General features: G+C 44.3%; 1 protein-coding gene across 6 annotated transcripts in view; it reads right to left on the reverse strand.

The window, feature by feature from the left end:
• The window catches only part of Abcc5 (ATP binding cassette subfamily C member 5), a 77,690-nt gene that overhangs the window by 31,749 nt on the left and 22,436 nt on the right, over window positions 1–23,505 (reverse strand). For 2 of the 6 annotated variants that reach the window (XM_060370067.1, XM_060370068.1), the window contains exons 6-14: window positions 20,868–21,101; window positions 20,548–20,721; window positions 19,884–20,031; window positions 18,257–18,405; window positions 17,351–17,458; window positions 13,778–14,134; window positions 10,703–10,774; window positions 1,790–1,914; window positions 1,598–1,670 (exon numbers count right to left, since the gene is read on the reverse strand). In XM_060370067.1, the coding sequence (XP_060226050.1) occupies window positions 1,598–1,670; window positions 1,790–1,914; window positions 10,703–10,774; window positions 13,778–14,134; window positions 17,351–17,458; window positions 18,257–18,405; window positions 19,884–20,031; window positions 20,548–20,721; window positions 20,868–21,101 (1,440 nt within the window). Of the gene's footprint in view, window positions 1–1,597; window positions 1,671–1,789; window positions 1,915–10,702; window positions 10,775–13,777; window positions 14,135–17,350; window positions 17,459–18,256; window positions 18,406–19,883; window positions 20,032–20,547; window positions 20,722–20,867; window positions 21,102–21,820; window positions 23,340–23,505 lie in introns of those variants that run through there. The other 4 variants (XM_021638575.2, XM_060370070.1, XM_060370069.1 and 1 more) reach the window with 4 other exon arrangements.

The raw sequence follows: 23,505 nt of genomic DNA on the forward strand, positions 1-23,505 counted from the left end.
GAGTGCTTAATGGACACCCCAGTCATCTTTCCCCTCCCTCCCCTTCCCAAACTGACACTTGAACTCCTGCCTATATAAACTGCCACTGTGAACCTTCTAGAGACTGAGGGAGTCATCCTACAACCATCTAAGTGCCAATCAAACATATATGTGTCTTTGACACTGCCCCAGAGAGAATATCCTAAAACAAAAGGCTGACCTTGCCGAAAACTCTTTAGGAACCCTGAGAATCTAAACACTCACAACCTCACGTGCCCTGAGATTTAAGATTATGAATCCACATAACGACATGCCTTCTGTATGGTGCCTGCTTTACTGTGGCACCATTTCTTCTCAGAAACTCCTCCCATTTCTTACTGATACCCACAGAAGGGGGCTTTTTATTCTGTGCCAAATTATCTGGGTCTCTTATTTGTTCCCTTAAGTAAAAGCTTCTTATGCAAACAAACTACTGTCCTGTTCCTTTATAGTCTAAATATCAGGCAAGTACTGAACATGTCACGACACACACATCTGACAAATGCATAATTAGTGAACAAACACATAATTCAATTGTCAAATGGTACCTGATTTTCTGTTGCTTGCTAATTGTTTTTATTTATGTTTTTTCTTTGTTTTGTTTTTTGAGACAGGGTTTCTCTGAGTAGCCTTGGCTGTCCTGGACTTGCTCTGTAGACCAGGCTGGCCTCAAACTCACAGAGATCCCTCTGCCTCTGTCTCACTGAGTGTCGGGATTCTGTTACTTTTTAAAATGTTATTCTTAGAAGAAAAAAAAAAAAAAAACCCAACATGTTATCAATCAAAGGTTCACTAACTTGTAAGTATCAGAACTACCTGCAGAGCTTATTAAAACAGACTGCTCAGGAGTGTATACCCTAATAATGTGTATTTCTAACAACTTACCAAGTGATGCTGATCCCACTGATTTTGATAACTTAGGAACTAATTAAATCATCACCAAATCTGGCTTGAGGGTTTAACTGAAGTCAGCTAAACAAAAGAGCCAGACCCACAGACTGCAGGGCAGTTCATAGGAGACAAACATTAAGAATGACGCGCATACCAGGTGCAGAGACTGCACTGGACAGAGAAGGGATTATCCCAAGGCTCTTTCCACCTAGGGGAAGGCAATAGAACCTGGGAACGAAGCTCAACATGTACTTGTTTGACTTATAGTTTGAAAATACTTATTTTTCCCACCCCTACCCCTGTCAAAGGGGTCTCACAATATAGCCATGGAATTTGCTATGTAGACCAGAATGACTTCTACCTGCCTCTGCTTCCCAAGCTCTAATATTAAAGGCATGTGTCACCATGACCTGCTAAAATACATTGAAGCAGAGTAAAAACAAAACGAAACAATTTGGAATCCAATGGAATATGCTTAAGATTCACATGACATATGAAATACATTAGTCTTTCGGCAGGGATGACATCCTCCCACTGATTAACAAATGCTTTACTAACATAACAGCTCAATGAAATCAAAGCTCCCTGTGTGGTCTCCTAGGAAGGGATGTGGCATGTCCTTGCAAAACCCTCCAAAGCCTTCCCTGCTAACTGCTATGGTGGCCTGTCAAGAGCAAAAGGCTTGTACCTCAGTCAGGTCACTGTTGGGGAGAATGGCCAAGTCAGGCCGCAGGCAACAGCTATTCAACACAGAGTTGTATCTGAAAGACACAAAAGTGACAGAAAATCAGGGACTTGGTTACAAAAAAAAGCCTACTGATGGGCTGCCTCCTCTCACACATGGCCAAAGAAAACACGATAGAAACCAAACATATCTCACCTTTCTTCATCAAATTCCTTCCCAAAGAGAATATTGTCTCTCAGAGTGGCATTGAGAATCCAGGCCTGTTGGGCCACATAAGCAAAGGTCCCATTGACTGCGATGCTGCCCTCTAGGAGTGTCATCTACGGAGACAGACACCATCCAGTGGTAGAAATTAAAACAATGCCCCAGACCATAAGGTAACACCCGCACTGTCAGTAGCGACAAGTCTAAAGCCTTGGCCACTTGTGAGAGTTTTTTTGGACCTAACTCCAGATTACCCATTTCTTCTAAAGAGAGCTACAGCAACAAAAACATCAAAAGTTAACCTTATTCATGTGAGATGGGAGCCTAGCATAATTCACAACGTGACTACGCACACACCCCACACTAGGCAACCCATGGCTGTTCCGTGCTTTTTAACTGTAAATTAATTTCACTGTAAAAGTGCATCTGCAGTGGCTGATCTTGGTTGTCAACTTGACTACATCTAGAATAAGTAAAATCCAAGCACCGGGGCACATCTGTGAGGGATTCTCGTGATAAGTTATTGCACTGGCTCCTCCCACCACCAAGAAAGAAGCACAATGCTTAGTGGGTGTGGTGTTTTGAGTGAGAGTGCCCCACAGGCTCATGTCTGAACACCTGGTCCCCAGCTAGTGAACTATTTGGGAAGAATTAGGAGGTGTGGACTTGCTGGAGGAGGTGTGTCACTGGAGGCGGGCTTGGGGGCAAACGCCCACAGCACTCCCAGTTGGCTCTCTCCGCCTTGTGTTTGTGGATCAGGACATAAAGCTCTCAGCTACTGCTCTACCACCATGCCTGCCCACCTTGGCCATGCTCCCACCATGATGGACATGGATTCACCCTCTGAAACCATAAGCCCCAATAAACTGTTTCTTCTATAAATTGCCTTGGTTGTGGTGTCTCTTCACAGCAACAGAAAAGTAACTAGGACAGTGGGCCTATTTGGATTCTGGAGACAGCACATTCCTTCCTCACTTGGGTGTGTTACTCTTGCCCTTACTCTAGCTTTGAGTGGGGCCTGGAACAGAAGGTTCTTCAATAGGTCCAGGCTACCCTACCACTGGGACTATATGATCCAGCAGACCTGAGGTACTGATGGCAGAGAGGAATGCTGTTTGGAGCCTTTGGCAGGCCCCTGTGGGTGAATCACAGAGGAGCAACTTAAGCAAGGCTCTGTAGACAACAGTTGTCCCTCGGAAACAGTCGTTGGCCTACTACAGGGGCTTAGTAGAAAATGTACATTTGACTATGGGCCACCACATTACCATGCAGTGAGCTGCCCATCATTAATTGGGTGTTATCTGACCCATGAAGTAGGACATGCACAGCAGCCATCCATTACCAGCTGAAAGTGGTACATATGTGATTGGGGCTGCGCAGGTCCTGAGGGCACAACCAAGTTACAAGAAGAAGTTGCCCAATTGCCAATTGTTTCTACTCCCCTTCCAATGTCTTCTGTTCCTAAGCAGGCACCCATAACCTCATGGGGTGTGCCCTGTGATCAGCTGGCTGAGGAACAGAAGACTAGGGCCTAGTTTACTGATGGTTCTACATGTTACGAAAGCACCACCAGGAATGGACAGCTGCAGCATTGCAACCTCTTTTTGAAACAACCCTGAAAGATACTAGTGAAGGGAAATCTTCACAGTGGGTAGACCTTTAGACAGGTATACATGGTTTTGCATTTTGCCTGGAAAGAGAAATGGCCAGAAGTGTAATTTATTATTCATGAGCTATGATAAATGGATAGACTGGATGGTCAGGGACTTGTAAAAAGCATGGTTTAAAAAAAAAAAAAAAAAAAAAAAAAAAACATTATGAAGGGCTATAGAGATGGCTCGGTGGTTAAGAACACTAGTTGTTCTTCTAGAGGTCCTGAGTTCTATTCCCAGCAACTACGTGGTGGATCACAACCATACATAATGGGATCCGACGCCCTCTTCTGTCATGCAGATGTACAGGAAGACAGAATACTCATATACATAAATAAATCATTTTTTGAAAAATTAAGAAAAATGTTTGGGGAAGACGCATGTGGCCAGATCTCTCTGATGAGCAAAGGACATGAAGATACCTGTGTCTCATGCTAAGCAAAAACATGATCTCAGCACAGGAGGAGTACAATAATCAAGTGACAGGGTGATCCATCCTGTCAACAGTCAGCCTTTCCCAGCCATCCCTGTTGCTGCCTAATGGGTCCATGAACAAAGTGGTCACAGTAGCAGTAACTGAGGCTATGTGTGGTGGTTTGAATAGATTGGCGCCCACAAGCTATTATGTTTGAATACTTGGTCCCCAGTTAAAGGAACTATTTGGGAAGGATTCAGAGGTGTAACCATCTTGAAGGAGGTATGTCATTGGAAGTGGGCTTTGATGTTTCAAAAGCCCATTACAGGCCTAGAGTCTGTCTGACTGACTACCTGCCTGCTGACCTGTAAGATCCCAGCCCCATGCCTGCCTGCCTCAATGTTTCCTGCCATGATTATGGCCTTACCTTCTGAACTGTAAGCATACCCCCAATTAAGTGCTTTATTTTGTAAGAGGTGCCTGCATCATGTTGTCTCTTCACAGCAATAGACCAGTAACTTAGACAGAAGTTGGTGCCAGGTACTGGGTATTGCTGTGACAGGCTAACCATGCTGTTTGTTGGAAAAATATGGTGGATTTTGGCTTAGGAAAGCAGTTGAATGTTGTAAGCAGGGCTTAATGGGCCGTCCTATTATGAGCATGGAAGACATTAGTGCTGAGAGCAATGCAGACTATGGGGCCCTGTTAGTATTTAGGTAGCCTGCTTCTGGGTTGCTTACCAACCCATCATGATATCATGTGTCGCCCACCAGGCAGCCAGACCTGGCAGTGTGGTTAAGTTGCTCCTTAAAAGGATCAACCTGCCACTTTGTCTTACTCTTACCCTCTTACTCTCTCACTCTCCTGCTCTCTCCCCTTTCTCTGTTGGGGTGCCCCCCCATCCCAAATCTTGTCTTGCTCTCTCCTCTCTTCATCTCCATCTAATAAACCTCTTTCATATAAAATCTGTGTGCATCATCATCTCATAGTCCTAATAGACACAACTCAGAGGTTTCAGAACAGGGAATATTAGAGACCATTCTTGTAATGTTTTGGAATGTGGCTACCTTTTTTTTAAGCCATTGTTTTAAAAATCTGTCTGAGGCTAAACAGAAGAGTTTGGATTAATATCCCTAGCAGAAGAAATTTCAAGACCTTCTAGTATTGACTGTGTCACCTGGTTATTAGTGAACACTCATGTAATCTACAATAAAAACAGAGTAAACAGGTCAAAGAAAAAGACAAATAGCACACTGAGAGGAGAAAAGGGTCATCAAGAAAGTAATGCTGGAGCTAATTCCTGTGCTCAAGGAGATAAGAAGTTTAAGGATGCTCAGTGGAATAAAGCAAGTGGTGACCTAGAACAAGACTCCACCCAGGTAATTCTGCAATGTATAAAAAGGAAAGCTGATCCAGCAAAAGAAACCATCAACAATGGAAAGCTAATGCAAATGTAATTCTTGGAGGGAGCCAGATTCCACTGCAAGCAAGCCAAGAACTTGGCAGGTTCTGAATTTAGAGTCAAGGAAGGTAATGTATAAAGAGGTTCTAGAATCATCTTCCAAGGTTAAGGAAAGCTGCTGAGGCCAGGCTTGTGTCACAGAAGTCCCTGCATGGAAGCCTAGAGAGGCCATTGTGTGAAGTTGTGGAGGTGAACCATGGATTGTGTTGGAGACCCAAAGATGTTGAAGACGCCAGAACTATGGGATATCTACCGAGGAGAGCTGCAATCTGGTGTGGAAACAGCCCAAGAGAAAGGAGTCAGCAAAGCAGAAAAAAAGAGCCACCTAATAAACATTTTAACATCAGACAGTGTACTGGATAGTTTTCTCTTTTGTTTTGTACTGGATAGTTTTATGTCAACTTGATACACACTAAAGTTGCCTGTAGGGCATTTTCTTAATTAGTGATTGATGGGGGAGGGCCCAGGCCACTGTGGATGGGACTGTTCCTACACTGATGATCCTGGGGTCTATTTAAAAAAAAAAAAAAAAAAAAAAAGGCAGGCTGAACTGGTGGTGGTGTGAATGAATGCCTTTAATCCAGCAATTGAGAGGCAGCGGCAGGTAGATCTCTTGAGTTCTAGGACAGCCAAGGCTACACAAAGAAACCCTGTCTCAAAAAAAAAAAAAAAAAAAAGACAGGCTGAGCATGTCATGGGGAAAAAAAGCCAGTAAGCAGCACTCTCCATGGCCTCTGCATCATCAGCTCCTGCCTCCAGGTTCCTGCCCTGGGGGAGCTCCTGTCCTGACTTCCTTCAGTGCTGTGGAAGCGTAAGCTGAATAAACCCTTTCCTTCCCAAGGTGGTCATCACAGCAATGGTAGCCCAGAATGTGGAGTTGTGGTATTTGGAGTTTGTCCTGCTAGGTTTCAGTCTTACTTTGGTCCAGTATTTCCCCACTACGGGCCTCTATGATTTTGGAATGGTAATGTATATTCTGTGCCAGCTTATGTTGGAAGTATGTGATCTACATTTTTATTTTAATTTTATGTGGGATTACAGTTAAGAGATTGCTTTGAGTCTCAGACAAGACTTTGGACTTTATGCAATTTTTTTTTTAAGACTGATGGATTGTTTGATTGATTTCGTGCACTGGTGTTCTGCCTGCATGTCTGTGTTGTGAAGGTGGTGGATCTTAGAGTTACAGACAGTTTTGAGCTGCCATATGGGTGCTGGGGATTGAATCCAGTTCCTTTGGATTCAAGAGCAGTCCATGTTCTTAAATGCTGAGCTATCTCTCCAGCCCCAACTTTTATGCAGTCTTGAGACTGTGAATGACTATGTGTACTTTTGAAGTTGGACTAAATGCATTTTGCATGATGATATGGCCACAAGCCTATGGGGACCAGGGAATAAGTAGAATATGGTGGTTTGAATGAAATTGGCCCCCATAGGCTCATGTTTGAATGCTTAGTCTCTATTTGGTAGAACTGTTTGGGATGGATTAGGAGATGTGGCCTTCTTGGAAGAGGTGTCTCTTCTCCAATTAATGTTTTCTTTCATAAGAGTTGTTGTTTTTGGTGTGGTGTCTCTTCACAGCAATGGAACAGTAACTAAGACGCTTTGTATGATCAACGTGAACAACAGGACTTCCACTCAGGAAGTCTGACCTGCCTTTAGCTGCAGGTAAAGTACCAGATCTGCCAGCAGAAGAGACCAGCACTGAACACTCCCAATATGGCACCATTCCCTGGGGTGACCAGCCAGTGACCTGGTAGTAGGCTGACTATACTGGACCTCTGCCTATGAGGGAAGGACAACACTTTCATTACCAAATAGAAACTTATTCTGGTTGTAGCTTTGCCTTTCGTACACATAATGCTCTGCCAAAACCACTGCCCATGGACAACACAATGCCCATCTCCCGTCACAGTATTCTATACAGCACTGCTCTGACCAAGGAACTCACTTCACAGCCAGAGTAGCACAGTGTGCCCAGGTTAATGGAGTCCACTGGTTTTACCATGTTCCCTACCATCCTGAAGCAGCTGGCCTGACAGAGCAACTGAATGGCTTTTTGAAGACACACTGTCAATTAGGTTGTAAAAGACTGGAGACCTGGGTCAGGGTTCTCTGGAAGTAGGTACGTATATGCTTTAAATCAGCATCCAATCAATACATGACAAGGTTTTCCTACAGCCAGGATTCACAGGACCAGGAACCAGGGGCTGAAAAGGGAATGGTTCTGCTCATTATCATCCCTAGTGACCCACTAGATAAATTTCTGATTCTGTTTCTGAGACCTTTGGTTGTGGTAGGCTGGAAATTTTGGTTCCAGATGGTAGAGCACTACTGCCTAGAGACACAACAAACATTCCACCAAACTGGAAGCTCAGGCTTCTTCCTGGTCACTCAGTGATTCTGATGCCCTTAAGCCAACAGGCTAAGAAAGAAATAACAGTATTAAGAGAGGTGATTAATCCAGATGACGAGGAGGAAATTGCATTTCTTCTCCACAACTGACAGAAAACAGATTATCTCTGAAGTGCACAGTATTTTTTTTTCTCTTTTTGAGACAGGTTTCTCTGTGTAACAGCTCTGGATGTCCTGGAACTGGCTCTGTAGACCAGGCTGGCCTCAAACTCACAAAGATCTCCCTGCCTCTGCCTCTACTGGGACTAAAGGTATGTGTCACCATCTGGCTACAGGGCATCGTTCAGGGCATGTCTTCTTGTTACCATGTCCTGCACTTAAAAAATCAATAAAACTGAGTGCAGTAGTGTATGCCTGTAATCCCAGCACTCAGGGAGGCAGAGGCAGGCAGATCTCTGTGAATTCAAGGCCAGCCTTGTCTACAAAGTAAGTCCAGGGCAGCCAAGGCTACACAGAGAAACCCTGTCTCAGGGGAAAAAAAAAATATTGAGAAACTACAACCCAATCCAGGCAGCATGAAAAAGGGGCCAGGCCCTTCAAGAAGGAAGGTATAGGTCGCTCCTCCAGGAAAAGAGTCAAGACCTGCTGAGATGCTTGCTTTGTGGAGGAAATACAGAATGGGTAGTACAGAAGGTTATAAATGACAGCTAAGACAGTGGTTCTCAACCTTCCTAACACTGTGACCCTTTAACACAGTTCCTCATGTTGTAATGACCCCCAACCATAAAATTATTTTTGTTGCTACTTCAAAACTGTAATTTTGCTCATAAAGTCGTGATGTAAATACCTGATATGCAAGATGGTCTTAGGTAACCCCTGTGAAAGGGTCATTTAATCCCCCACCTCAAGGAGTCATGACACAGGCTGAAAACAGTGCATCTATGATCATGTGATCAGATGCTAAAACATAAGACTGCAATTGAAATGAGTGTTTCTATCCTGTTCTGTTAAAAATGTGTTTGTGCGTATAAGTATTCTTTATTTCTTCATTATGTAATTTAAAACTGATTTAGTATCATTAGTTATCACACTTGCTATCAGACAGTAAAAGAACAAGCATTCCTCAAAGATACTGCCACCTCCTATAAAATATACAAAGAGTTTGAGGTTGTACGTGGCATAGTTTATCACGTTATACAAAATTATAACCTATAACCTATCGCTTTTCTGTGGAAAGTAAGCATGACACAGCTGTGTGTGTCAAGTTAACAAGAGGTGAGCTTGCGATGGGCAATCTTGGTTGTCAGCTTGACTACATCTGGAATCAAGTAAAACCCAAGCAGCTGGGCACACTTGTGAGGGATTTTCCAGACAGGCTCATTTGATGTGGTCAGACTCACTCTAAATCTGAGTCATCTGAGGGCTGGAGATCCACCCTAGATCTGCCCACACCTTCTGGCGGTAGCCCCTGTGAAGGGACATGGAATAAGGCAACTTTTTGCCTGCTTGCCCTCACTTTCCTTGGCAAGGTCATTTATCCTCCTGCTGAAGCAGTACTCTGCTGGTGCTAGCACCTACTTGGGAATCCAATGTAGAGTGGAGGCCACTGAGACATCCAGCCTGGTGAACGGAACAACTAGTGGATTCCTGGCACTTCTATTAGTGACAGCCATTGTTGGACTAGCCAGAAGGAACGCAGGCTGCAAGCCACTCTAATAAATCCCTTTATAAATAGATATATATTTGTTACACGTTATGTTACATAATACATATATATATACTATGAGTGAATATATGTATATGTTCATTCTATCAGCTCTGTTCCTCTAGAGAACCTTGACTAATACAAGCAAGAAATCCTTCTTTCGAAGTTCCCTGGGGAGCCTGCCTCAAGGAGACAGTGACCAACTTATCTATAGGATTCATCCAAGATATTGACTAGACTAGCTGCTTCTGTGAAACAAGGACCAGAGGGGAAACAGAATTCCAAAGACAGGATAGGGCCCAGGTGCTGACCTGCAGTACCAGCCTCTACATCAGACGGGCTGCCAGCATTTGAGCCACAAAAGCCAAAACCTAGCTATGGGTCTTTGTAAAAGCAAAAGCCTCATAGGCAGTTTCTCACAAGCCAGATCCAAGGACCAGTCATGAGGCTGGGGCTTTTGAAAAATGAAAGGTAATTTTCAAAGTGCTACTGAACGCTTGCAAGATGCTGGCCCAAGGACTTGAGTGTATAATAAAGCAGAACACAGTGTCATGCTTGAGAGGACCACAGCACACTGTAATGGCTGGGACCAAACAAGACAAAGAAATTGTCCCCAACACACAGGTCACACTGTCCTCAACATGAATGAACTCAGAAGACCTCACCTGACAGGAAGTGGTAACAACTTCATGCCTATCTTCATCTGCATCTAAGTCAAGCTGGTTTGACTCTTGTTAAAGGCATGCAGGTACCTGTTTTTCTCTGACTACTGGGTTCCACACAGTCAGAAGCTGTGCTCATTCACCCTTTCCCCATCACTCACGAAGCTGAAAGCATCCGCTAGGGCCCTCTGTATTTCTCCCTTTCTGTCTCACAATGTACTTTTGTAGCTAGATAACTGAGCCTCTCTCAGGACATAAACTCCCTGAAGGAGTCTCAAGAATTTAGGTTGAGCACCAAGTGAGACTTCACTTCTGAATCCAATTCTGGCAGTTCACTAACGCTATACTGCCGTGTGGGGTGTTGGCTCATCTCTCATCTCTGCTACTTCCATTCCAAGCACACCCACAGCACCCTGAATAAGAAAAGGCACAGGGAACAAATGACACCACTCATGAGGTATTTGTCGCACATGCAGTAAGTATCAATGCAATGATGTTAAAGGTGGATAAACTAAATAGCACAACATAAACCATGGTCCCTTTGTTTCCACCTCTACTGACTCTTCAGCAATTGAGTTTGTTTCTTCTGAAATGTTTGCTAAGCCAAGCTTGAGAAAGCAGCAGAAAGTACCAAAAAAAATTTACAAAAATCTTACCTGGCCTAAAATAGCTGAAATGAGAGAGGTTTTTCCACTTCCCACACTGCCACAGATTCCAACCAGTTTGCCCTGGACAAAGAACACAGAGAGAGGAAGGACATCAAGAGAATGTCAGCCATTCATCCAAAGAACTTGCAATTAGTCCACCAATACAGAGTCACGGAAGGGCTCTGGAAACATTAACTGCCACACAGATTACGATACACCACAATCGCTTTTACAAAGCCTCTTGCCAACTCTGCAAGCAGCCTAAGATATTTTTGTTTTTTGTTTGTTTTACTCACTTTACATCCTTGTTGTAGCCCCATTTTCCCTCCCCTCCCAGTCCCACACTCCCCCATCCCTTTTCTGAGGAAAAGGGGAGCTCTCTTTCCCATCCATCCCACCACATCAAGCTGCATCTGGACTGAGCATGTCTTCTTCCCCTGTGGCCTGGCAAGGCATTCCTGCCAGGGGAAATAGCTAGTAAGTGAGTCCCTGTGCAATGCAGTCCCCACTTCCCTTACTAGAGGACACCTGAGGTTTTTTATTTGTTATTTTGCAAGGCAAGATTCTTTAAAATGATTTTATTGTAATTTTTATTCATTTTATTTTTAGTGAGAACTGCATGTAGTATTATATCCATTAAAATATGATACTTATCCTTTGGTTTGGTTTTTGAGACAGGGTTTCTCTGTGTATCAGTGGCTGTGCTGGAATTCAGAGATCCACCCACCTATGGGTGTTTTGCCTTCATGAATGTCTATGCACCATGTGTGCCAGGTGCCTGCAGAGGCCAGGAGAGGGTGTCAGATCCTCTGGAATTGGAGTTACGATCAGTTATGAGCCACCTGTGGGGGTTGGGCATTGAACCCAGGTCCTCTAGAAGAGCAGCCAGTGCTCTTAACCTCTGAGCCATCTCTAAAGCCATCAGTGGATTTTTAAAGAGCCACTTGTTTGGCAGTCCTGTGTGATAGTGATGACGTCCCCTCGAGAAAGAGGGAAGGTAGGACAGTGGTGCAGAAAGATCCCACACTCTACACGCAGGCAGTATGTGACTACAATTTCAACTCTACCCACATCTGCTAACTGTGTGTCTCAGTGTTCCACATCAACCCTATGCCTGTTTCCTTCACTGTACTCTGAGCACTGAAGCATTGCTCACTGAATCAAGTATTATATTACTAAATGAAGAGTAAGTTTCAACTGAATATGAGAGGCTGTTACCTTCAAGAGATGACTAATGATACAGAGGTTTCAGTAATCAGTAAGTAATCAAATAAGAAACTTGCTGCTAAGAATGCAATAAAAACCAACAATGACCTGTAAATGATAAACTGACAGTTTCAGGAGACCACCAAGGATTGTTGCTTACGGCTGCTAAGAGCAGGAAGCTTTCTGTGTCTCCTTAGTCTACCTGTGGATCTGCCTGAGGTGCTGCTGTCCCCTGCACCAGAGCTTCCCGCCAGCATTGCACATGAGCACTTCTTACCACCTCTGTCTCCATCACCTTTGGCAGAGACTCTCCCATCTTTTTCCTGCACTAGAGGCCCTTTAGGGCTCTCCTTGTTTCCTGCGTTGTCTCTGCATGATCTTCTGAACCCTGCAGGTGATGTATAATCACAGCTACTTTTACAAATCCTCTCGGGGTGAAGTCAGAGTGCTATGAGAGCCTCAGGCACTTCAGGCCTGCTATCACACTCCCCTACCCCAGTAACCAGCACACTCCAGATATAGACTTCCGTGCTTCTACTCTTTAGCAATGTCTCCCCTAGACAGACTCACAGCTCACTCTCTCAGATCTGCTCAAATATTGTTCTTTCCTTCCCTTCCTCCTCCCCGTCTCAATGGAGTAGTACCTGTTTATCTGCCATGCAAACTCCCACCACCGTTTTAGATAGACTGTCACCAGGTATCCACGCTGGCCTAACACTTGGTGATCTACCTCAGCCTACCCCAAGATAGGACTACAGACATGCACTACAAGCCGGGCTAAAGCATTCTTCAAACAGGGTCTTTCCATAGGAAACACGTTGAAAATGCAAACACAACAGACCCTGTCCCCACTCCTTTACCATACTTTGCATAGTCCTGATACAGTGTGCTTCACTTGCTTATTGTCTATATCTGTCTACTAGGAATGGAAACTCCAGAGAGGGAGTTTTGGCTGTAGGTTTTGCTGCTGTGTTTGTTCCTGATCCTTCAATAGTACTTGGTGTAAAGCTAGTACTTAAAAAAAGAAAAAAGGCTACTGAATGAATGTGTGAATGTCAATCTGGGGATCCCAGATCATATGGTCCTCTAAGCATGGGGCTAGCTCCCAATCATAATCTGAATCTTAATTTTAAGGCTTCAACCTGCAATCAGTGTTCCAGTCACTCTCTGAGAGTCCAGGTCTGTACTAGCTGAATTATAATATAATATACCCAAATCACCCTTTACTTATGCTAAAAAAAAAAAAAAAAAAAAAAGATCACAACATAGTTAAGAGGAACACTGAGGGCTTAGTGGTTAAGAGCACTGGCTGCTTTTTTCTCAAAGGTCATGTGTAATTACAGCTACTTTTGTAAATCCTCCCAGGGTGAAGTCAAGAGTGTCAGGAGAGGCTGAGTTCAGCCCCTAGCACCCACATCAGGTGGCTCAACCACTTGTAACTTCAGCTCCAGGAAATCTAGCACTGATCTTCCAGCCTCCACTGGCTCCTGCACTTATGTGCACACACCTACAAACAGATATGTAAAATTAAAAATAAGAAATAAAGGTAGCACTCAGAATAGTTTTTATATGCCAACCTGGTGTAATGGCTACAGCAGTGGATGTGATTATAACGGTTCACATACAGCGTCACAGCAGAAACCCACACAGGGGGCTCTTGGAAGATCCACCTGAGTGCTTCATCTACCTATAGGTAGGATGAGCATCTCATGAGGTCATCAGTTATTCATTCTGGGCTCAGTTTGGAATCAGAGCCCAATCTGAATCTCTTGATTCAGGACTCACAGCCAGAGTACTCTGTTTAAAGAAAGGGTCCTGCCAGCGTGGAGTGGGGCAATACAGGGAACAGCGGGGTCCAGGTAAGGCGAGGTGGCTCACCTCTTCGATTTCTAGGTCAACGCTGTACAGTGTCCTCTGCAGACGCGGGCTCCCTGCGTGGATCTGCTTGCCTTCTTCCTCTTCCGGACTGGGCCGCTCATCACTATCCAGAAGGAGATGTCCTTTCTGCTCTGCCAGCACCGCCTGGTGCTCAGTGTGCTGCAGCTTCCTCGACTTCTCTTTCTTGCCCCTGGTAGCCCTCTTGTCTTTTTTCATTTTAGGGGTCAGCTTGGGTGAGTTCTGTATACTGGAGTGGGAGGAGTCCCATGCCAAGGTGGCATTTTTCATCTCTATCTTGATGTGAGGGCTGGCCGGTTTGTTCTTTATCATGTGAACCTCTTCCATTAGAAACAAACTCTGATAGGAGTTGTGAGAGAGGTGCAAAGATGAGACACTGGATCAAGACCAGGGAGACAAGCTTATGGCGTACACTCACGTAGCAAAACACATCAGGCTATACAGTGGAAGGAAGCTGAAGAGCAAAAGGTAGCTCATTAGTGTGGCCTCGTCTCAGGACTGACAAGGGGGCTCAGGGCCTCGTCCACTGACCCGACCCTCTATTCTAAGTCACACACTAAGGTAGCCCTGCTTTCTGCGGACCAAAGGACATTTCTTAACTGACAGGGATATGGTGCCCCTCGTACAGTCACTTGTAGGTTCCAGAGTAACGGTTAAGGAAGCAAGGGGGATGCTGACCCTTTACAGTGACATCATCATGCCACTGACCGTAGCTTGACCTTTCAGACCACTTCTGCAGAGCTGAAGCATGCATACTGCCCTCACTGAAAGCTTGACACCTAGTGAGAGGCTAAAACTGGCACCAGCTTAATTGCTGGGTTTGGAAAAGACCCACGCTAAGGGCCTGTATAGAAGAAAAGGCACCTCCCCGATAATCACTCCACGAGAAGAAAACTAGAGTCTTCTCTCCACTCACTTTCAGAGTTTAACTGAGTTATTTCAAAGGGTAGGAAGGCAACATCAAACAGGGAAGTGTCTCCAAAGTGAGATCTGAAATTTGCACTTTCTAGTTGTACTTGGACCCTTATTAAACCAGGAGATTTTTAGAGAGCACTATCACAGAGGGATTTTCAAAATGTTTTTCTTTTAAATTTATTTAAAACATTAGAAAATCTTAAAAGAAAAGATGACTTGCAGGATGAGGTCTGCTTAATGACTACATACCCCGCTGGCTTGAAGTCTGCAAGAACTAGGAAATGGAATATACAATCCCCCCTTCCTCCTGGATCCCAGGGTCTGCTTTTACGAAGGGTTAAAGGGTCTCACTGAACTGAATAAGGACAGCAACAGACATGCTGACACAGAAGGGGTGGGGGAGCCCTCGAGGCCTCATGCCTACACAAAGAACTACAGGCAACTAAGGAATTCTGAGAGCCGGAGAAACAGTCCTCCCAGGGAAGAGCACACCAATTGGTTATTCATACCAAACGGTCAGCTCTAAAAACATACGCATAAGTTACTTTATTCAGACTGAGCAGGTTGTTTTTATGTATTTAGGAACATATATATGCATATACATGCATACAGATATACATATATGTATATAATAGCAATTAATAAGAGCCCATAAATTTGAAAGATAGTAACAAAGCGTATATATGAGGGTTTAGAGGAAGGAAAGGGTGGGGGAAAGTATGTAATTATAATCTCAAAAATAAAATAATTAAAATAAACAAATCCTAAAAGAACAAAAAGAAAGGGCCTCAAGCTTGCCTCAAGCTCACCTCAAGCTCCCTAGGCACCCAAGAATTACCTGAGCCCTAACCCTCCTACCGCCACCTTCAAGAGCTAGGATCACAGTCTCTCTTCCTGTAAACCCCAATGTGTCCCTAAAGCTTAGGTGTCTGTGATTGGTGTGGGATTCATATGTCCAGAGCTTTCCTAGAAACAAGGCTGGAAATAACATCAACCATTCTGATCACCTTCACAGAACAATACCACATATGGATAGAATGCACACCATTTCTTTCTAAAGATCCATTAAAAGGATGAACTGTTCAAGCTTATTACAACTGAGATGTGCACTTGCCAGGACAAGCGGGGTCTCAGAGGCATAGAAGCCACAAACCTCACTCCTCATGAAGATGCTGCCTGCTGACACGGCTTCCTAGCCCCACAGTGAAGGGTACACCAGTAAGCTCAGCACCTAGGAGGCCAAGGCTGGAGAACTATGAATTAGCGGCCAGCCTGTCTCAAAACCTCTGTCCAAACTAAGGAGGAAAACGGCTGACTTTCAGTCATCAGAAGACTCAAACCATAAGGTGTCCTGTTGAGAAGAGGGCTCATGGGGCTGCCACATACAACACAACACTGTTACACTAGGATCCGTTAGATTTTAAAGAACCACTTCTCCGCATATACATGCCTGTGCTACCTGCTGATACATGCTCTCACTACAGGGAGAAAATTCAAAAAGAGAGAGGACACAAAACTACTTTTTGTCCTTATTTCTTTATCCAAAACTCAACAAAATCCATCCACCAAGGATACAGAAATAAACAGGAAGAACTTTGGTCAGAATATTGACTTTCTACCATGACTGGATATTGTGGCTTTAGTGAGAGAAAGCTCTGAGACCATCATCACATCAATCATACCTATGTCATTCTGGTCCTTGTCTTTTGAGCAGCAGGAGGGGAGGAGGAATACAAGACAAAGGGGTACATTCTGGAAGAACAGTTTTCTTACAATGCAAGTCATTAACTGCATTGAGCCTGATTAACTGTAAACAGAAACAACTGAAATAATGCCAGCAAACTACTCTCTATCCTCACAGGGATGCCTGCTGTTTTTCCTGAGCCTCTAAGATAGTGACAGTCACCCTTCAAACGCTGGGCTCCAACTCTTCACATCACCTCGCTGGCTGAGGAAGACCATCAGGGTCCTGTCTCAATGGATTCCAGCCCACAGGGTGCTTATCCTTTTAGTAACCAGTGTCAACCACTTTCAAGTAAGTGTCTACTCCCTCCACCCTCCCGAGTTGCTCCCTCTGGTGTTACACGGTTGCATTATTCCAAAGGTACAAAGAACACAAAAAGGTCTGGTCAACTAACCACGCGAGGAAAAGAGCTGATACTTACTTAACTGTACTTCTCAACATGATCTAGTTTTATGACTATTTCCATGTCACTGCATTCCCTGCCTCATGTAGTGGCAATCACTGGGTAGGAAAAAGAAATATCAAAAGGACTCAGCATAGCAACCAATCCAAGTGGCAGCAGGAATGAGGAAGGGGTGGGGGGTGGACAGCCACCTGGCTGTGCTGGTCTTCTACCTACATTTAAGCCACTTAAAGGCTGAGTAATTGACAATACATATCCATGTTGGGCCTGGCAGAGGGAGCACAGCCCAGAATCAGGCTAACCAGGAGAGATAAAAATACAGATTAATTTTAAAAGGCATTGCTCTCATCTCTTAATTCAGTTGTCTCTACCATCTCCTTAAGGCAAACCAAAGTCAAGTGCAGCTGGCCTATGTGGACTCGCGGAATACAGGCAGTATCGAGCTGTGCCAAGGAGAGCTCCTGAGGCGGGAGAGGGGCAAGGAACCACTTACCTTAAATCTGTCAACAGCAACCGATGCTTCAGAGAGGGACTTCACTGAGAAGGGTGTTACTTTTAAAGCAAAAGTCATGGAATTGAAGACAGTCACCACTGTGAAGGCCTTAAAACACAAAAAGAAGTGAGAGCAAGCCTCGTGAGGTTGCACACTAGACAAAGCAGCGCCATCTCCTTTTGGGTGGAAGGAAGGCTGCAACTAACAAATGTTAGTGCAATCAGTTTCACTAACATAACCTGTTTCGTGTGTAGATACATTTGTGTCTGTGACACAGTGCAAGCGTGGAGGTCAGAGAACAACCTGGAGACTTTCTCTCTTTCCCCCATGTGGGTTCCAATTACTTGACTCGGGGCATAAGGCTTGGTGGCAAGTGCCTATTCCCACTGAGCCATCTAGTCAGGCTTAGTCACGTGTTTTATTTAACAACTGTGTATGTGTGTGTGTGTGTCCTCAGAGCCCAATGGTGTCAGATCTCCTGGAACTGGAGTTACCGATGGCTGTGAGCAGCCCAGTGTGGGTACTGGAAATGGAACTGTGGTCCTCTGCAAGAGCAGTACATGCTCTTAACCTTGGGGCCATTTCTCCACCGCATATTTCTATTTTAAAGGTAGGCTTTTTGTTTTTATTTTCAATGAGACTTTCATCTAAAATTCTTAATAAACATGAAACACATGTTCTTCTGGGGTTACAAAAGTAAGCCCAAGCCCAGACTGACTGAAATTAAGTCACAATATTCCTGCAGAAGGGATAGCTCCTTATCTTTCACTTCTCATCTTAAAGACAGGAATGAAAAAAAAAAAAAAACCTAATTCTTAGTAGCAGTCCGAATGAACTACCAAGAGGAGCAGACTTGATCCATACACAGAGTTTCTAAAATGGTCCCCATTTAAGGTGTTTGCTTACCTGCGCTGCAGTCAGGTCAAAGCCCAGGGTCATGTGAACAGAGAATGTCACCACACTGGCAATCACCACAACAATGGGAGCCACTCCAACGGTGATGCTCTGAAAGTACCCTGCTTTTTCCAGTATCCGACGCTCCTCCTCTCGGATTTCTACGAAAAAGCAATCCATCTTCACAATCAAAACACACTTTGGGATAGTTACTCCACCACCAAACAAGAATCAGGTTTCAACTACAAATAAGTCTTATGTTGTTGTTTTGTTTTGTTGTCTGTTTGTTTGAGACAGGGTCTTGCTATGTAGCCTAGGCTTATCCTGAAATGAATTTTCCTTCTTCAGCCTCCCAAGTACCATGATGCGGGAACACACAGGTTTTTAAAGGATTCTTTAACACCAATGATGTAAAAAAAAGAGAAAATCATTTAATAAAACTACTGATTCAGGTTCTGTCAGTTCTGTAGGTTGAACCTAGCGCCTCGCGTGTGCTAGGCAAGCCCTGCACAGCCCCAGCCCTAGGATGATCAACTCTGCCACTATAGCTGAGGTGTGAGTTGTAGCGGGTCACAAGGAGAAATCTAAAAGAAAGTAGTTGCAACGCCAGTACACTGGTCAACTGCCTTTAAGGCTATTGGGTTTCACCGACGCGAACATCTTCCTTGCACCTACACCTGGCAGCTTTCTTTCCTTATCTGGTCACTGCTAATTATTTACTCTGGGATTGCTGAACCACCTTATAAGATGAAGAGTTCAGATAAGTTCCTGGAGGCTTGTTTAATCGATAACCAAGCCAGCTGCCTTGATATCAACAGAAGCTTTTTCATCTACTTAAAACTGTATTAGCTGTTTACAACACTTACAGCTAGTTACTATGTCATTAAGTCCATTAACAGCCCATATTTCTTTTTTACTGAAATAAAGATTATATATATATATATATATATATATATATATATATAAAACTTTTTTATTTAACTTCTTAAATGCTACTGTTTTTAAGGCCCCTCCTTCCCATCCATGTTCAGACCTGTTTGAATGTTAGTGTCATGCTAGTTACCCTGACAGGCCTGCGCTACAGACATACTTCACATACACCAAACTTAAAGCTGTGAGTGGAGCCAGCGCTGACAACCTTGTAACTACATCAATTAATCATCTTAAAAGGTAAGAAAACAAGTCCCTAGTGAGTAACAGAAGCAGTTGCCGAGTCCAGGCCTCTTGAAGCCCAGTTCATCCTTCAGGATCACAAAACCATCCCTGACACCTACACATCCACAGAATAGAAAGGCTTAAAAGCAGAGCTCTTGGCAATCACCTGATACTGCCTTCTGCAATAGCTTTTAGCGGGGCCAAAAATCATGTATTGGGTAAGAGAAGAATTTGAATATCTTATTATAGCTAGATTTGTACATATTACTGTAACTAGCTATGGCACCTTGGGCAAAGTCATGGTTTCCCAGGTTCAAATCCCTTTTGAACATAAAAGATACTAGACAACATAAGTCTATCTCTATATATGCTCACAAAGCAAAGTTGGTTGAATGAATGAAAGAATGAATGAACAAATGAACAGGCCCAAAGAATCCAAAATCGCACGCACTACCATATAAACAAGGGAAATCTTTAAACTTACTTTGAACACTCTGAGAAAACGCTTTGACCCAGGCATACATTTTAATAAATTTGATATAGGTGAGAACTTCATTCATCTTCTGGACACGGTCATCTGTAGCAGCTACACACTTCCTCCTGAAATACGCAGTGAGCCGCGACATGAACATCTGGAAGGAAAAGCAGCACCCTGTCAGACTAAAGCACCCCTAGATCTGCCTCACACAGGCACATAACCCTGTTCCTGGGACAAACTGGGTTTGTGCCATCGGTTAACTGAAGAGATCTCTAGAGTTACAAACTAATTCTCATCTCCTTGTGGGGAAATGAAGACAATTAACAGTCAGTTGACATGAGCGCCACCATGGTGGAATCAGGACAGTCATGTCAACACCAGCTGGAGTAATTCAAATCAATCACACCTGTGTTATATCTGGGTAAGGTTCACCTGGAGCCTTCTACTCCACCCAGACTCACTCTCTTTTTGCAGCTCCTGCCTTTTATGCAAATGACATCTTACTTCCTCTCAAGGCCATGTGAATGTGAAATAAGCACTATCTAGCACCAGACTTTTCCAACTAGATGCCTTCTTTGAGAAAATTTCCAAGAATGTGTTTCAATAACCCGGTAGAGGCACTTTCCCCCTTCTAAGAAGCTACCAAGATACAGCAAAGAGGTTCACTCACCATTGCTGGATAAAAAAGGATAAACACAGCTGATCCCAAAAAGCCCGTTGGTCCTAAAATGATTACATTATAAATCATGCCCAAGATGGCAACAACAGGTCCTCCAGCCAGCAAGCTGCCCACAGCGGCTGCCTCAAACATCCTCTGCCCATCATTGGAGCAGATATTGATGAGCTGTAAGATAAGACAAACAGTTTGGGACCATGTAGGGCACCAGACACTGTATTCAGGAGGAAGGTCAAGGATAGAGCAGGGCTAAAGAAAAGATAAACTCAGACTGAGAGCCTGCTCAGGCTACAAAGCACAGGCTCTGAACTCACCTCACCCAGGGACTTTTCCTTAATGTTCTTTAACTTCAGGATCTTCTTGAATGCCATGGTCAGAACAGCCCCCCGCAACCGGACACCAGTTCGGTAATTCAATGCCCAAGTCAGCGCAAGCGACCAGGAACGTACAACCTCTGTCAGGAGGAGGCCTAGCACTAACAGCAAGCTGTACTGCAGGTTAGATTCTGTTGCTTGGGTGTACTCCAAGAGGTGTTTCACCACGAAGGCCTACAGGGAGAAACACACACCACTGTCAAGATCCCCCAAGGCGACCCCACGCAATGCCACAGTGTTATGTTAGGTTAGAAAGAGCAGGCTGCTCCGCCGCACGGTGATCAGCGTGTAAGCACAGAAAAATTGTGTTGTTGGACCAAATGCTGCTGGCAACCTGCCCACAGGTGCAGGACAGGGGGATCGTTTGCTTTTCTCCTGAGGGGCGCCATCATGACCATTACTCTTTCTAATGTAACATAAACCTGTCCATGAGCTGAAATTAATGCTAAACACATGGTCATCCAAAGGTATATATTGACCTTATTCCAGTATCTTCACACATGGCTACATTTCTTTAAATGAAATCAAGACCTTGCTCTGTATCCTTCACACGTGCGTATTTGATAAAAATGAACAGTGTACCTACAGTTGTACGGGGAAGAGTGAGAAGTGCAAAACATCCCTGAAAACAAACATGGGCAGTTTAATAGGACAGAGAGAGCAAACAAAGCAGGCTATCAAACTCCAGAGACCCTCCCTCCAGCCCTCCCCACTCCCACTCCCTCTCAAAAACAAAAACATGTTACCTCAGGGAGCATTTGTCTAACACCACCTGCGGGGAGGGAAGACAGCCAGCCCCCAAGAACCACGTGCCACCTCCAGCTCTGAGGTCCTGCAACGCCGGAGCAACACTCACACAGGCACATTCAGCAACAGCATTAAATACCAGAAAGTGGAAAGCAATGTACTTTTATTGAAAATGAAATATATAGATAGAAATAATTATAAAGATACCATCTTCAAAGAGCATCTCACAAACACTGTACAATAGCAGGGCATTAGGAACATACAGTGGGAACATACAGAGTCGTACAGGGATAGCATCACACAGATCGTCTGGCCTTCGGCGTGTAACTATACACAGTAGAAATACACAGTGGAGCCGGACCTGCTTCCAGAGTCTGAAGTAGTATAGTACATCAGGCTGGCAGCTTTCATCGGGTGGGAATCCTGAAGCTGCAATGAAGGAGATTCTCTAGCAATAAAGACCTTGCTGTTAGAAGAAAGAAGATTAAGGAGAAAAAAAAAAAAACTAAACTAAACTAAAAATTCCCTAACGAAGCGCCCTGCTTAAGGCTGCAGGAGCTGCTGCTGTGCTAAGCTGTGAGACAACACTCTCTCCAGACAGAGTGCAAAGTTCTAGGCCTGCTGGGGCAGGGTGTTGGCATCCTTCGGAGTCTTTTCAAGGGCCGGCAGCTAAAATTGATGCTGGCAAAAATCAAACCAAACTATGACAAAAGAATCCCCGCCTTAAAGGAAAAAAGAACTTAAACTCATGCACCCATCTATCCTGCTTCCTAGAGCGTGGAGTCCTGGCTGGGGCTGAAAACGACTATAGGCATACAACAGAAGCAGGCCTGTCATCCTGAAGGGCCTAATCCTAAATCCTGAAACCCAGATTCTGGGGTAATTCATCTCTTTTGGTTTTCCTGAAAGAAACTTAATACCAAATTGTCTACTAGGTCCCAGGAGGTCCCCACACTTAGGTTCATGTCGGAGCCTGAGAACTGGGTCCTCCACCTCTACCTCCCTCAGAATGCTAACATCCAATGTTTGGTCCTCACTGCACACATTGACTAGCAAGAAGATTGGCTTCTTTTCCAGTATGCATCCAAAATGTGGAACTGGGTCACAAGGCTGAAGCCCCTCCTCCTCTGGTGAAGCAACTCAGCAGGATGGCCTGTGGTGAAGCACTTTCCCACACACAGCAGCAAGGTGGAACAGTCTCCAAGGAACGACAGCAGGTGTTGTTTGGGCTCCTTCCTTCCTATACCTTTAGGGTACCCCTTTTCAGCACTGGATAAGCAATCAGCCCCTCCCAGAAATGAGAAGGGAGAGTGAAAGACAGAAGCATATTTACACTATGCAGAACTTTCAAAGGGGAAAAGAGGAAAGAGGGAAAAAATGTCCAACACAGGTTTTAAAAAGCAACGACATTTCAAATGAGCTTGTATGGGAGAAAGAAAAGCAGGTTTGCATGAAAAATCCAAACAAATTCGGTTTTTAAAAAGTCATAAGTTTATCATTTAAGTCTAAGCTAACTGGGAGGAAACTGGAGATGGTCAGCAGAGCTGTCTTGCTGTGGAAAGCATTCCCAGTGAATAAACTTTACCTTACCTGAGCTCTTGGCAAGAGATTCCGCCCAGCTTGACTCTCTCATTCTGACCGCAGAATACAGCCATCCTGAAAATTCTAAAGAACAGCTTCTGTCACTGGTCCCACTACAGAGATACTCCCCCCAAGTCCAGATCCTGACAGCGTCAAGCAAGCTGTGGCTGGAGAGAGGTTGGAGGGTGGGAACTTACCTCTCTCAAGGCTTCTCAATATCCTTTTCCCTACAAGGCCTGGGGCAGAGTTA

The sequence above is a fragment of the Meriones unguiculatus genome, chromosome 17 (assembly GCF_030254825.1).
Source record: "Meriones unguiculatus strain TT.TT164.6M chromosome 17, Bangor_MerUng_6.1, whole genome shotgun sequence".
Lineage (NCBI taxonomy): Eukaryota > Metazoa > Chordata > Mammalia > Rodentia > Muridae > Meriones > Meriones unguiculatus.